A 15,775-nucleotide genomic window follows, 5' to 3' on the forward strand; every position below is an offset into this window, starting at 1 on the left:
AGCCGGACGAGGAACGGGAAGACGACCGAACTAATTTCCAGTGTTCGTCGGAGGGATACTTTCCAGGTAAGTCAAGGCTCTAAGCTATGGCGATGATTTCGGTTGATTTAACTGATTTGTACGTGAACAGATCCACACAACTGCAACTTCTTCTACCTGTGCGATTCGGATTTGAAGGCCACCAAGTACCACTGCATGTCTGGCTACATGTACGATATGGTGCAGAAGAATTGCCGTAGACAGACCTATGCGGAGGAATGCAAGAAACTGGACTGCGGGAAGTCCAACGGAGTATGGGTATATTACGAAAGCAACAAGCAGTACTACGGCTACTGCTACCAGACGGAGGCATCGGAAGAAGTAATACTGTTCAAGTGCACTGACGGGTCCGAGTTTGACGGGCAGCAGTGCCAGTTCAAGTGCAGAGCGGAGGGGAAGTTTGCCGATACGCAGGATTACACGAGATACTTCGAGTGCTACTACGTTGGATTTACACTGCACTCGCGAGTGAAGACTTGTGCCAAGGGAATGGTTTTCGATACCAGAGCCAAATTCTGTTTACCTTCTCGAGGAATGTTGCATCATTAACCCTTGTTCCCTATTTTAAATTGCCGCATCCTTTTCCTTTCTGATTTCTAAAATTTCAAATAATATTTAAAATAAATTGAGTGGACTTTCAGTTTACATTATCAGCCTTTTTTTGGAAGGGAGTATCTCTCGGGGGGAGGGGTTTATTGTAAAAGTATACCCATGAAGTGACATATTTTGGTGTTGGAGATCTTTATATCACGAGATTCCAACCATAAAGGGTTTTGCTTCCTTCTGCAAAGATATTAAAAAATGATCAAGTTGCACCATGTTAAATACATATTGCCGTCGACCCGTGGTGATAAGACCGTTTTTAATCTGAACACTATTTAATTTAAAACTCGCTAATCTGCACGCCGTGCAAACTAAAAATGGGTCAAACCTAAGAGGAAGAGAACCCAACAAACATTGCAAGCTGAGTAACAGCTTATTCAGGCACAAATATGCTTCTTAAGCTAAAAAATAGCTTATTCAGCTCAAATTGTTTGTTGGGAAGACAATACGGGGGCGAAAACGAACCACTTTTCTGTCAAACGCGAACCAGTTCGTTATTGGCCGATTTGAAGAGCGTAAGATAGAGATACAGATAAAAGAGTAAGAAGCTGTAGTATAAAGGTGCGATGAACGAATAAAATAAATCAATAAAATAAATTAGAAAATAATAATTGTACGAAACTTATTGTGATCGTAGCAACCCAGTAATTCGCGTCGCTATATGCACTTGTTATTAGTTGCTAAGTTTCTGAATAAAATTTTCATTCCTCTGTTCAACGTTAACCGATAAAGACGTGTTTCAATTACTCTCTACAATTGGTTATGGGCCCAGGATATCTAACCGGAAGACTCTAAAATTTCAAGACCAGAAGAAGTATGTCCACAGGCGGAAGTTTAGGATCCGGACAGCAAGGTCAAGGAGATGGAGGCGCCAACGGAAACGGCAGGACTGAAGCTGGAAGCGTTCACCAGAAGTTCCGTGGCACTGCCAGCCATTGACAAGCTAAGAGGCCGGGAGAACTACACGACGTGGGCATTTGCGATGCGGATGATCCTAATCCGTGAAGGAAGCTGGTCTGCCATCGACGGAGACGGAGAAGGTGTTCCTGAGGATTTGAAGTTGCAGGCTCTGGCTACGATTTGCTTAAGCCTCGAGAGCTACAATTACAGTCTGGTGCAGGATGCGGTTACAGCAAAGGAAGCCTGGACGAAGCTGCAATCTGCATTTCAGGACAGTGGACTAACCAGGAAGATTGGACTGCTCAGAAAATTTACGTCGGTACGGCTGATCAACTGTGCTAGCGTTGAGGCGTACGTGGACGAATTAATGAGCACAAGCCACAAGCTTGCATCCGTGGGCATTAAGGTGGACGATTCCTGGCTCGCGGCGATGTTGCTGATGGGTCTTCCTGATCAGTACGAGCCCATGATAATGGGACTCGAAGCCTCTGGAGCGGCTTTGACAGCGGATGCGGTGAAATCCAAAATTCTACAGGACGTTAAGCTGGATCGTGGTCCGGTCAGCAGCGGCGCGGAAGGTGCCCTGTACAGTAAAGCGAACCGGAAGAAGCCAAGCGAATCCAAGGACGGTAGCAAAGGCGAAAAGTTATGTTACACCTGCAAGAAGCCGGGTCATTTTGCTGCCAAGTGTCCGGAGAAGCAGCAGCAAGCGAAGACGAGCAAACACAAGGGTCTCTGTTCCATTTTTGCCATGGGAGACGTCAGCACCAGTGAATGGTATTTCGATTCGGGTGCCACTTGCCACATTACACGGCCGGATCAGAAATTTCTCGATGAAGTCAAGATGGACCACAACGTCGGAACGGCGAACAATGCCACTATGAAGGTCGTAGCGAAGGGTTCAGTCGTGTTGGACAGCAACGATGGTCGAATCGATGTCAGCGGTGTTCTGAAGATTCCCGACCTAGCCACCAACTTGTTATCCGTAAGTACGATCTGCAAAAAGGGCAAAGCTGTTATTTTCACCAAAGACAGATGCGAAGTTCGGGACGAAGACGGTGATCTGGTTGTCACCGGCGTCGAGGAAGGTGGCCTCTACAGAGTCAATTGGCCAGAGAAGACGTTTTTGGCAAGCGGCATGGAGCTCTGGCATCGACGTCTGGGGCATCTTCACGAAGGTGGTTTGAAGAAGCTCAAGCGAATCGCCAACGGAATAGATTTCCAAGATGGGTCGTTAGAAGAAGGCGCAACAATGTCTTGGCATCAGAATCACGAGGAAGCGTGAAGAAGGCAAGCTGTGGTTGGATCAACAAGCCTACATCGAAGACATCGCTTCGGTATGGCCGATGCCCACCCAGTTGCAACACCAGCAGATCCAAGCATCAAGTTGGACAAGTCGATGGCACCGAAGACGAAATCTGAAATGGAAGAAATGAAGTCAGTGCTATGGAAGCAGTCGGGTGTTTGTCGTTTGCAGCTCAAGTCACCCGACCGGATATTGCTTTTGCCGTCAACGTTGTGAGCCAGTACAGTGCCAACCCTGGCCGTCCTCACTGGGAAGCGGTGAAGAGGATAATCCGGTACCTGAAAGGTACAATAACCAAGAAGCTAGAGTACTCGACAAGCGGTCCAGCGGACATAGTTGGGTACAGCGATGCCGATTGGGGAGGAGATGCGGACGACCGGAAATCCACAACCGGTTATGAGTTCATGATGCAGGGAGGTGCGATCTCGTGGAACGTCAAGAAGCAGCCTACCGTAGCCCTTTCGTCCTGTGAAGCGGAATACATGGCCATGTCTCGCACGATCCAGGAAGCTATGTGGTGGAGTAATCTGCAGTCGCAGTTTTGCGAGGCCAAACCGATTTCCGTGTGCTGCGATAATCAATCGGCAATCAGCATCGCCAACAACGGTTCGTATAACCCCCGGACCAAGCACGTCAGTATACGGTACCATTTCGTGCATGATAGCCTGCAGCATGGTGTCGTCCAACTGAGCTACACGTCGACAACGGAACAGCCAGCCGATGGGTTCACGAAGCCGATGACCGTTCAGAAGCAGCAGAAGTTTCGGAAGCTAACTGGCGTTGCGGATTAGGGAGGAGTATTGTGATCGTAGCAACCCAGTAATTCGCGTCGCTATATGCACTTGTTATTAGTTGCTAAGTTTCTGAATAAAATTTTCATTCCACTGTTCAACGTCAACCGATAAAGACGTGTTTCAATTACTCTCTACAATTAAACTATTAACGAAGTCATGTTCCCATTAATCAACAGGTAACCAACATTACTAATTATAATAATTATAATAGTAATAAGAATATTTGAACTTCCCTGATAATAAAAATATTTGAACTTCCCTAATGCGATTGAATTCTCCTTCGCAATCTCTGATTGGTTGAAATGCAAAAACCTTCAGTTATTTAAATAGGGTGTACTGCCCATGTTGGTCATTCTCCATTCTGACGCTGAAAGGTAGCATCTACTTCGAAAGCAGGAAGGAACAGCAGCTAGATAACCAACCGACCAAACGACGGTAGCCAAGGCAACCCGACAGAACCAGCAAATCAACCAAGCAACTGCAGAAAACCGACCGAAGGACGAGCAAGCTAGCCCTCTCCTTCTTCTGGACGTGAGAGTCCCCAAGCGAGCCCTATGTCGACGGTAACCAAGGCAACCACCGAGTACCGATCACCAAAAACCAGCAGCCTACTACGATCGAGAACTTGGCACGGAAAGCCCTCTTATTTAAATAAGTAGCGCAATCCAGCCAAATTTCGAGTAGGATGATGCCCAGTTACGACAGAAGCCAGTTGTCTCCTCTTCCTCTTAGGGTCTAACTTATGGTCAACAGCTAATAATGCTACCAGAGACTACCTTTTCTGATGGTCATAGGGCTACTAGAAGTAAGGTGGCGCTAGTGTGACATTTATCTTTCATTGATTGCCCTAACTTATCATCTTGAGTAGATAGAAGTGCCCGTCTTGAGCAAAGTTGTTCAGATGGACAAGACCTATCCTAAGATAAAGAGTTCAGCTCATAATTTATTCACCAGGCAGTGCTAGGGTGACATTCATGTTTCTATGTTTGTCCTAACTTAACATATGGTTCCCGTCTTTGGTAAAGTTGTTCAGATGGACAAAAAATATCTTAGAGTAAAGAATTTAGATGAAAACTCACTCATTAGGTGGCGCTAGTGTGACATTCATTTTGAATTGTTTGCCCTAATTTAATATCCCGACTAGATAGAAGGTTTCCGTCTTCGGCAAAGATGTTCATACAAACAAGATCTATTCTACAGTAAAGAGTTCAGTTCAGAATTCACTCACCAGGCGGTGTCAGTATGACATTAATGTTTCATTGTTTGCCCAAGGTGTGGTCACTCTACACACTTATTTTGCGCCAAAATTTGTCTCAGTGTGCCTCAAGTGTGCCAGTCATCGAACTGACTTTGTTTGTGAACCTGGAGGATGAGGATAGGCCTCAGAATCTGACAACAGCGTGACTAGTACGGTGGACAATTTGTTTGGGCAGGTCATCAAGAATACTGCTACTGCGCAGCTAAGGCAAAGAGTTCAGCTCATAATTTATTCACCAGCCAGTGCTAGTGCGACATTCATGTTTCTATGTTTGTCCTAACTTAACATATGGTTCCCGTCTTTGGTAAAGTTGTTCAGATGGACAAAAACTATCCTAAAGTAAAGAGTTTAGATGAAAACTCACTCATTAGGTGGCGCTAGTGTGACATTCATTTTGAATTGTTTGCCCTTACTTAATATTCTGACTAGATAGAAGGTTGCCGTCTTGGGCAAAGATGTTCATACGAACAAGATCTATTTCATAGAAAATAGTTCAGTTCAGAATTCACTCACCAGGCGGTGCTAGTATGACATTATTTTTTCATTGTTTGCCAAAAGGGTGGTCACTCTACACATTCATTGCTCAATTTTTGAGCTTTTTAGAAAGTATTTTCGCTCGAGCTCTCGTTTCAATTTTGTGCTGTCGCGTTGCGCCGTGGAAGTGTCGCCACCTTCTCGCGTTATGGCAAGTTTACTTGAACTTGCAAACACGAAGCAAATGGTGCGTATACGTGCCAATGAGACAGCAGACTTCAAAGAAGGTGCTAATCAAGCCCAGCGCGTCGCAGGATGACGCCGGAAAACGGGTACTGCAATCCAACCAGTATGCACTACTCAGTTCCCATTGCTAGAAGAGAGCGAATTCCCCGACTTTTCACGCCGGCGAAGGATGTTGCCAAGCTGGGTGCCGAACTGGCAAAACACAAGCTGCTGCCTCGTTTCAAGCTTTGAACCAAAATCATGTGCTCCAGCCTGGAGGAGTACAAACAAATAGGATGTTTCCTGAAGGACAACAACGTGGACTTCCTCACGCATGATCTGCCATCGAGCAAGCCACTGAAGGTAGTTTTGCGTGGATTACCGTCGTTCGAGGCGGCTGCAGTGAAATCCGAACTGGGCTCAAGCTTGAGACAGTGTAACCGATGAACCGGCGTTCCAACCACAACACCAGCTTTCGTGACCAGTTGTTCCTGGCGCACTTCACGAAGGGATCCACCAGTCTTGCGGCTCTGAGATCCAAAATTCGGGACCTGTTTGAGGTCATCATCAGTTGGGAGCATTACAAACCCCAACATCGTGATGTTATGCAGTGTATGAACTGCCTCTCCTACGGCCATGGCACCAAAAACTGCCATATGAAGACAAACTGCGAAAAGTGTGGTGGAACTCACTCAACTGCGTCCTGTGGGCAAAATGATGACATCAGCTTCTTGTCCTCCATCTCGAAGCTGTTCAAAAAGTTGATACTCAGCCGTCTGCTGGTGTTTTCAAATGATAATAATATCTTTCTCAAAGAGCAATTCGGGTTTATGAAAGGCCACTCTACCATCCACCAACTCGCATGGGCTACTAACATCCACAAGCGGAACAAGTCTGTTTCCAATACATCTGCCATGGCATTGTTGGACGTCGAGAAGGCGTTCGACAATGTCTGGCATGATGGCCTAGTGTACAAGCTGCATCGATACAACTTTCCGATCAACCTCGTGAAGATCATCAACATTGTCGGGCAGATCATTCCAGGTCTACTTGAATAATGTCACCTCTGATACATTCAACGTTGATGCAGAGGTCCCGCAGTGTAGCCTGCTTGGACCTATCCTATTCATCATTTTCACGTCAGACGTTCCTCCCCAGCCGGGTGGTGGTATCGTGTCAATGTTCACAGATGACACCACCTGGTGAGGAAACTACAATCAGGCCTGGATGTTCTGTCCGACTATTTCAAGAGCTGGACGATCAATGCACAAACCATTCTGTTTCCACACTCGAATTCACCTCTGCTTATTCCACCTGCTAACGTCACGGTCCATCTTGATAGCACTCCCATTGAATGGTCTAGTGACCTTGGTCTCACCCTTGATAGCAAATTGCTATTCCGATCCCATGTGGACAAGATAGCCACCAAGTGTAACATCTTGATCTATGAAAATACCTTCTTTTGTGAATATTAACCAGGTTCGCCCTTCACGTATTCAGCAAGTTCCATTCTATAAAATCCAAGCACAAATTTCAAAAGATTGAACCGAAATCCAACCTGGCTTCAAAAAAATCTACCATCACGTATGAACTTACAATGGTCTATTCTAGAGTCGGTGTATAATGAGTCACGCCAAGAGAAAAACAGTTGAACTCGCATCACGGTTTTTGAAAGATTCCCTTTATTTTAACTTGGCAACAGAGGACTTCTGCATCAACTTCAAATGACTTCTAGCGAGGAAAAAAATTAACGGCTGTAGTAAATCATTATATCAGGGATTTTGTCGAATTATCTTAAAAAAAAATAGTTGAAATTGTCATTACTGATCATTACAAAACGTATCGCATGACAAACGTAATGCTCACTGCGTGTATATGATCATTTCTTCGATTATATTTTATATTTAATTGCAATACCTTTCGTGGACCTTTCATAGCATCGTAATGCTTGTTTACTTTGCACGATAGGTAGCCGGTTTGACAGTTCAATAGGTAGACTTGGCTTCACTCTTGGCGTGACTCATTATACACCGACTCTAGTCTATTCCATAACATCCAAGCCTGTTTTTCAAAGGACGGAGCCAAAATCCAACTTGGCTAATCAAGAAACCCAAATTTCTATAAAAATACGTACTTTTGTGGATGTAAACCCAGTTTTCTCAACAATTGTGCTTGCTTTTAAAAAATCCACCATCAGGTATGAACACAGGAAGGCCCATTATTTAAAAACTCAGGCTAATTTTCAAGCGATGTGAATCTCACAAGAATGAGGAAGGGATCTAAGGGAGCGGAATCTACGTTAAAAGTTAGGTAAATCACTTCAAGAAAGCTCAGACTAACATTCAATATAATTCATTCACTCAACAGAAAAGTTTGGACTCCCTAAGGAAGGTTTTGAACCACTTCAGAAAAGGTTGGACACCATTTGGAAAATTTAAGCTCAAAAAAATTGTCGGTTCACTTCGGAAAACTTTCTACACTTTCACTAAGCAAGATTGTGTCCCTGCCGAATGCCAAAGCAGTTAACAAAAATCTGGAGCTCACTTAGGAAAATATCAAACCCGTTCTGACTAGTTTGGTTTCAGTGAAGCGCCCAACTCCGTTGCGCATACATGTTTCACTCCCGTGCTGAAGCGCCCAACGTAGAGCAACAACTCGCGTGGATTTTCTTTCTCCGTAAAATGAAAGACAGTGCAATTCCAGTTCTACTGTATGGAAAAAGCTCTTTGATGAATCAGTTATCCTGAGGTTGGAACTGTGCTCGTCCGCACCTAGCAAACCTCGGATAATAAACTCATCAGAACAACTGCCCCGATTCTTTATTCTTCGAAACCTTTTATACATGAATTTGTTACTTAAACTCTACACAATAGTTTTTCTCCAGTATGTACATATAAAGCGAGACAGATAGTTTTTCTCTTGGAAAGTCGGTGTCTGTTTTTTTTTTAACACTCCGAATACGATGCCTCCGAAAAACGTGTAACGGCAAGTTTGCAGTGGCACAACTTAGCCATTTATTAATGAATTTCAAAAATTATGGTACCTTTAGAATTCCTAGGGTTTCTAAATTATTTTGATTGCAAAAAACTTGAAAATAGAGTCGTCTACTTTTTTAAAAAGCGAAAAGAGTTGTTACACGTTTTTTTAAAGGTGTGTTTGTAGGGTTTTGCAAGTGTCGCAAGATCTGTAATTTAGATTAATGGGCACAAATGTTCACAATTAGCCAGAATACAGTCATGGTTCCTATATATGGATCCTGGAGACAACGGAACGGTCCTCGAAAAATTCGGAACGTCCGTAAAAATGGTCAATCCATGATCCTGATCCTAGAGCTCTGCGGGTTTTTTTTTAAAACGTTAGGAACTGTGATACAAAAGAATATTTGGGGTCGTGACATAAACATGTACCTCGATGGCCATTGGACCGTCCTCCGGAAGATCCAGAACATCCGTAAAAGTGGACAATCCATGAAACTGATCCTAGACCTCCGTGTTTTTTTAACATTAGGATCTGTGAAATAAGAATGAATTTGGGTCATGGACCCAGATGGCCATGGCACCGTCCTCCGGAAGATCCGGAACATCCGTAAAAGTAGTAAATCCACGGTCCTGATCCTAAAGCTCCGCGATTTTTTTATAAACATTAGGAACTGTGATGATAGAAATAATTTGGGCTTGTGACATAAACATGAAACTGGATGTCCATAGGACCGTCCTCCGGCTGATCCGGAACATCTGTAAAAGTGATCAATCCATGAAACTGAACCTAGAGGTACGCGTTTTTTTTTAACATTAGGATCTGTGATATAAGAATGAATTTGGGTCATGGACCAAGATGGCCATCGGACCGTCCAGCGAAAGATCCGGAACATCCGCGAAAGTGGTAAATCCACTGGAACTGATCCTAGAGCTCCACGTTTTTTTATAAACATTAGGAACTGTGATGATAGAAAGAATTTGGGCTTGTGACATAAACATGAACCTGGATGTCCATAGGAACGTCCTGCGGAGGATCCGGAACATCTGTAAAAGTGGTAAATTTACGATCCTGATCCTAGAGCTCCGTGGTTTTCTTGAAAACATTAAGAACTGTGATGATAGAAATAATGTAGGCTTGTGACATAAACATGAACCTGGATGTCCATGGGACCGTCCTCGGAAAGATCCGAAACATTCGTGAAAGTGGAAAATCAACTAAACTCTAGGATCAGTTTAGTTGATTTTCCAGCTCCGTGGTTTGCTTGAAAACGTTAGGAACTGTGATATTAGAATGATTTTGAGATCGTGACATAAACATGGACCCAGATGGCCATCGGAACGTCCTCCGGAAGATCCGAAAAATCCGTAAAAGTGATCAATGTATGGAACTGATCCTAGAGCTGCACGGTTTTTTTCGAAAACACTTGGAACTGTCATATATAAATTAATGTGCAGTCGTGACATAAACATGTACCCAGAAGGCCATGGGACCGTCCTCCGCAAGATATAGAACATCTTTAAAAATGGTCAATCCTCGAAACTGATCCTAGAGTTCTACGGTTTTTTCGAAAGCATGTGGAACTGCGATATAAGAAATATTTTGAGGTCATGACATAAACATGGACCCAAATGGCCATGGGGCCATCCTATGGTAAGTCCAGAACATCCGTAAAAGAGGTTAATCAATGAAACTGATCCTAGAGCTCTGCAGTTTTTTTTCCAAAAACATTAGGAACTGTGATATAAGAATGAATTTGTGATCGTGACTTAAACATGATAGATAGCCATGGGACCGTCGTCCGGAAGATCAACAACATCCGTAAAATGGTCACTCCATAAAATTGAGAGGTGGAAGCATTACTATGACGAGCACCTCAACGGTGATGCAGCAGAAAACGAAGGTGGCACGGCAACAGACCTTGGAGCACGTGCAGAAGACGACAGGCTACTGGCCTCGATCTTCAAGAAGTTGAGGAGGAGATCGGTCGACTGAAGAACAACAAAGCAACTGGTGTAGATCAACAACCAAGTGAGCTATTAAAATACGGTGGTGAAGCACTGGCTAGAGCGCTGCACTGGGTAATTGCCAAGATTTGGGAGGAGGGGATATTACCGGAGAAGTGAAGCAAGGTGTTGTATGCCCAATATACAAAAATTAAAGGGTTGTGTCCTAGACACGACCGCAGTATGACGTAGAACCACACAAAATTGATTTATCTTAAAATTTTCAAGTATTTCAATGTTTCGGTTATGGTTGACTCAAAACAATTTACACATTTTTTTTGACAAATATCCATGTGAAATTCCACATGATTTTCATTTGACCACACATAAACAGAATCCACTCAAAAGTACACATGAAATTTACACGCAAATGAATAGTATGTGTGGTCACGCATGGTTTTTATATGTACATATATTAAGTATGTGGCCGACACATAGATATTGATTTGTTGATCACGTTGCAACAACTCATGTGTGGGACACATAAAAACAATATTTGAAATTTTGTTAGTGTTCAATGTTGGTTCAAGTATTTTTCCTGGAATGTAATAAATTATGAAAGTTCAAATGCATGGTCCTAAACAAGCCGTTACATATTTTGGCGTAGACACTGGTAACTGTTTGAATTTCCATTATATGCAATTAAGTTTTAAAATCAACTCTTTTAATTTTATTTGTGTTTTGGTGTGGGAAGACATTAAGGGAAAAACTTCCGTTTTTACTAATAATTGTGATTTAAAATTTATTATTATATTAATATATAGGGGAAATGACGGCTTCGGCATGCTAGACTATTTTCGGCAACCCAAATTGAAACATTATTTTCACTGGATTTTCCTACGAAAACACTTCGCTGAATGCATGCAAACGATTCTTCATGCTGAATTCAATTTGACTATATTTTTACCACTGAGAAAAAGCAATCTAGCAAGGTTTTCTTGAAATGAAACACACGCACTACAAATTGTAGCTGATTTCGAGTTGCCGATAATAGAACAGCAGATTTACATGCAGTTCGAATGGAACGGTTGCAGAAGAAAAACTGGTTGCCGACAATACTCGCTCTCACTAGAGAAGATTGGAGCTTTGTAAAAGCGTTTCAAAACAGTTTTTGACAATTCTTTCGACTGAAATTGTTAGAGCAGCTGGCAGCAAAAGATTGTAAACAAACCAATACTGCATATGTGTGCGTTCCTTAGAGAAAAAGGCTATAGAAAGAAGGTCGCTGCTTAGGTTGCCGAGAATACGTAAATTCCCCTAATAGAGATCGTCAAAGTCTATGTCTTTTTCAGATTATTGTTGAGGGGGGTTAGGAGAGGTTGTTGATGGGGGGGAGGGTAGGAAAGGTTGTTTTAGGGGAAGGGGGGTAGAAAAGGTTGTTGATGAATGGGGGGGGGCGGGTAGGAAAGGTTGTTGATGAATGGGGGGGCGGGTAGGAAAGGTTGTTGATGAATGTGGGCAGGGGGGGTACGAGAGGTTGTTGAGGGGGGAAGATTTTTGTGAAGGGGGGAGGGGGAGGGGTTAATGTGAAAGGGGGAGGGGGTTTACATATATTGCATTTCCTCATTGTGGTCACACCGTGATCCACCTTAAGCCGCTGATTTAGTCCTGCTTACTGCTGCTAGGACCAAGTGCCACGCCGTCCGAAGCGACAATGAGCAAAAGCATGACAGCAGCGCTGTTTTATATCTTTTCATGTTCAGAACCTGATAGAATTTCCCGCAGTTTTTTTATGAATGGGGCGGAGCAAAAAGTTTCTTTTGTGCAGAATATGTAATAAAGGATGGACTTTGTATGTTAATATAATTGCATATATAGAGGTACCAGATATGTTTTACAGTCAGTTGTTGGTAATTCATCGAGTGTAAAGGGTGATACGGTCAAAATTTGGTCAATATCAACTTGACGTATTTCTTTCAATTTTGCATTTAAAAAACCTGAACAACCCTCATTTTGAAGGTGTGTGTGTGTGTAGAATGTTGCTCCAATTTTGAATTTGGAATTCACTCTTCAGTTGTCAAAATGCCGTCCAAGCAAGAAGAGCAGCCAAAATTTTGCTCGCGCATCGCGAAAATCCGAGCTACTCGCACGCAAAGTTGGCAAAATCGCTAAAAGTTGCCAAATCAACCGTTACAAATGTAATTAAAGTGTTTGGGGAACGTTTGTCGACAGCCAGGAAGTCTGGATCGGGGGGAAATCGAAAACCGGAAGCCGCTGAGACAACAAAGAGAGTTGCCGGTAGTTTCAAGCGAAACCCTAACCTCTCTCTCCGAGATGCCGCAAATAAGCTGGGTGTATCGTCTACAACCGTGCATCGAGCCAAAAAACGAGCCGGACTATCGACTTACAAGAAGGTAGTGACTCCAAATCGCGATGATAAACAAAATACGACGGCCAAAGCGCGATCCCGGAGGCTGTACACGACGATGCTGACGAAGTTTGACTGCGTGGTAATGGACGACGAAACCTACGTCAAAGCCGACTACAAGCAGCTTCCGGGACAGGAGTTTTATACGGCAAAAGAAAGGGGAAAGGTAGCAGATGTTTTCAAGCACATGAAACTGTCAAAGTTTGCAAAGAAATATCTGGTTTGGCAAGCCATCTGTACCTGTGGCTTGAAAAGCAGCATTTTCATAGCTTCCGGGACTGTCAACCAAGAAATTTACGTGAAAGAGTGTTTGAATAAACGTCTGCTGCCTTTCCTGAAGAAACACGGTTGTTCCGTACTGTTTTGGCCGGATTTGGCATCTTGCCATTACGGTAAAAAAGCCATGGAGTGGTACGCCGCCAACAACGTGCAGGTGGTTCCCAAGGACAAGAACCCTCCCAACACGCCAGAGCTCCGCCCAATTGAGAAATACTGGGCTATTGTCAAGCGGAACCTAAAGAAGACCAAAAAAACTGCTAAGGGCGAGCAGCAGTTCAAGGCAAACTGGCTTTCTGCGGCGAAGAAGGTGGACAAGGTGGCTGTACAAAATCTGATGGTAGGGGTCAAGCGTAAGGCCCGGCAATTCGGATTTGGAAAAGCGGAAGCCTAACTGAATATTTTTCCTGAATTTTATACTAATTGAACTTGAAAAAGAAATTTAATTTGATTTTTTAAATAAACGATTTCACCGATTTACACGCGTTTTCCCTTGACCAAATTTTGACCGTATCACCCTTTAGTCTCCTATTAAGCAATTTTTTTTTTTTGAAAATGTTGGCTCTGCATGTAAAAAATTAATTGTTCATACATTATTGGGGTTTTGCTTAAAATTTATTTCTCGAAAAAAAATGATCGTCATACATAGTCCATGTCTTTTTCGGGTTATTGTAAAGGGGGAGGGGAGGGGGTTGTTAAGCGGGAGGGAGTTTTGCATGCACGTTTTTACACGTATCATTCATCATTGTGGTGGACACGCCGTGATCCACCTTTAACCGCTAACCTAGTCCTGCTTGATGCAGGACCTAGCGCCACGCCGTCCGAAGCGGTAATGAGCAGTGGCAGTTTTTTTTTTTTTTTTAGTTTAAATGATCTTTATTTCAGTTTAACTTGGACGATTACCATATAAATTTTTTTACTAAGTGATTTAATTGCTTTCTTCATCTTTAGGTATGGGCAAAATTCAAAATTTGTTTTACAGAATTAGTCCTAGACTTAGTACACGGTCGACCACCTTGGTGGGATTGGTTTGTTTTGTTTTTAGAATTTGAAGAGAAACTACTTAATACTACTATTGACAGCTTAAAACTAACCTACTCTACTATATACACTTAACCTACTATGTACAAATTGCTTATTAAAGCATGTTCAGAAAGATTGCATTTTTGAATAAATTTAGTTGTCATATCATCAATTTTGGAATCTACTTTGGGAATTTCTGCCTCTTGATGGAGGTCTGCTATTCTTGTGTCGAATGGACGATCTAGGATCATCCTCAACACTCTATTCTGTGCAACCTGGATTTTGTTCCTGTGGGTCTGAGCGCACGATTCCCACACCGGGGCGGCATAGAAGATCGCGGGGGCTATGATCTGTTTGTAAACAGCCAGTTTGTTTTGCCTTGAGAGGCGGGATCTGCGGCAAATGAGCGGATACAAACACCTAACCAGGGCGGAGCACTTAACTAGAGTTTTCTCTATGTGCGAGCGGAACAGGAGCTTCTCATCGAACAACATCCCGAGATAAGTAACATCAGTGGACCACTCGACCCTTGTACCATCCATTATTACGGTACAGGAGGGAGACGGTTTAAGTTTTAATGATTGTCTGTGAAGGAACATGATCGCTTGGGTTTTCGAGGCGTTGATTTTGATTTTCCACGTGGTGGCATAATCAGTAAAGGTGTCAAGGCATCGTTGGAGCTTGTTCGTAATTTCACGAGGCATCCTACCCTTGACGGCTATCGCGGTGTCATCTGCAAACAGAAAGAACACGCAACCGTCTCCTAGAGGAGGGATGTCCGACGTGTAGATGCTGTAAAGCAGTGGTCCCAGCAGACTCCCTTGCGGAACACCTGCTGGGATCGGAAATTGTCCCGAAAGGGAACTATTCAACGACACCCTGAACGACCTTTGCTGGAGATAGTTACGGGTGATTTTCACAAGGTATGGTGGAAAGTTGGAGTTACAAAGCTTGTATATAAGTCCGTCGTGCCAGACATTGTCAAACGCCTTTTCGACGTCTAACAAGGCCATGGCTGTGGACTTGGATACAGCTTTGTTACTCCGGATGTTATTCATCACCCGCACTAGCTGATGATTGGTGGAATGCCCCTTACGGAACCCGAACTGTTCCGGAAGAAGAATGTCATGTTCCTCCACAAACTTGTTTAGTCGGCTTAGGATCAATTTTTCGAACAGCTTGCTCAGCGCTGAGAGCAAGCTAATCGGTCTGTAGCTTGACGGTAGTGAAGGGTCTTTCCCAGGTTTGCGGATCGGGATGATTTTTGCCACCTTCCAGATGCTTGGAAAGTAGTGCAGCTCCAAGCATCTGTTGAGGATGGCAGCCAGCAGCGAGTGCACCCTCGCGCTGAGATTTTTCAACTCTAGGTTGAATATTCCGTCAAACCCGGGAGCCTTTATGTTCGTACTGTGTTTCAGCGCTGAGCAAATTTGTTCCTCTGTAATCCGTTCTTCTGGAGGGACGGCACAAGGGGAGGCATCTAACGTCTGGACGCACTGCACAACCTGGTTCTCGAGTGGACTTGGG

At 43.6% G+C, this 15,775-nt stretch overlaps 1 protein-coding gene across 1 annotated transcript; it reads left to right on the plus strand.

Annotated features, from left to right (window-relative positions):
• The first annotated feature begins 2,988 nt into the window (after positions 1-2,988).
• On the plus strand, positions 2,989-3,639 carry LOC135711643 (uncharacterized). The gene has a single exon (XM_065234514.1). It carries the CDS (start codon positions 2,989-2,991, stop codon positions 3,637-3,639), a length of 651 nt encoding a protein of 216 aa, XP_065090586.1.
• Positions 3,640-15,775: the final 12,136 nt, after the last annotated feature.

The sequence above is a fragment of the Ochlerotatus camptorhynchus genome, unplaced genomic scaffold (genome assembly GCF_037179485.1).
Source record: "Ochlerotatus camptorhynchus isolate MF236.1 unplaced genomic scaffold, CSIRO-AGI_Acam_v1.1 ptg000434l, whole genome shotgun sequence".
NCBI lineage: Eukaryota > Metazoa > Arthropoda > Insecta > Diptera > Culicidae > Ochlerotatus > Ochlerotatus camptorhynchus.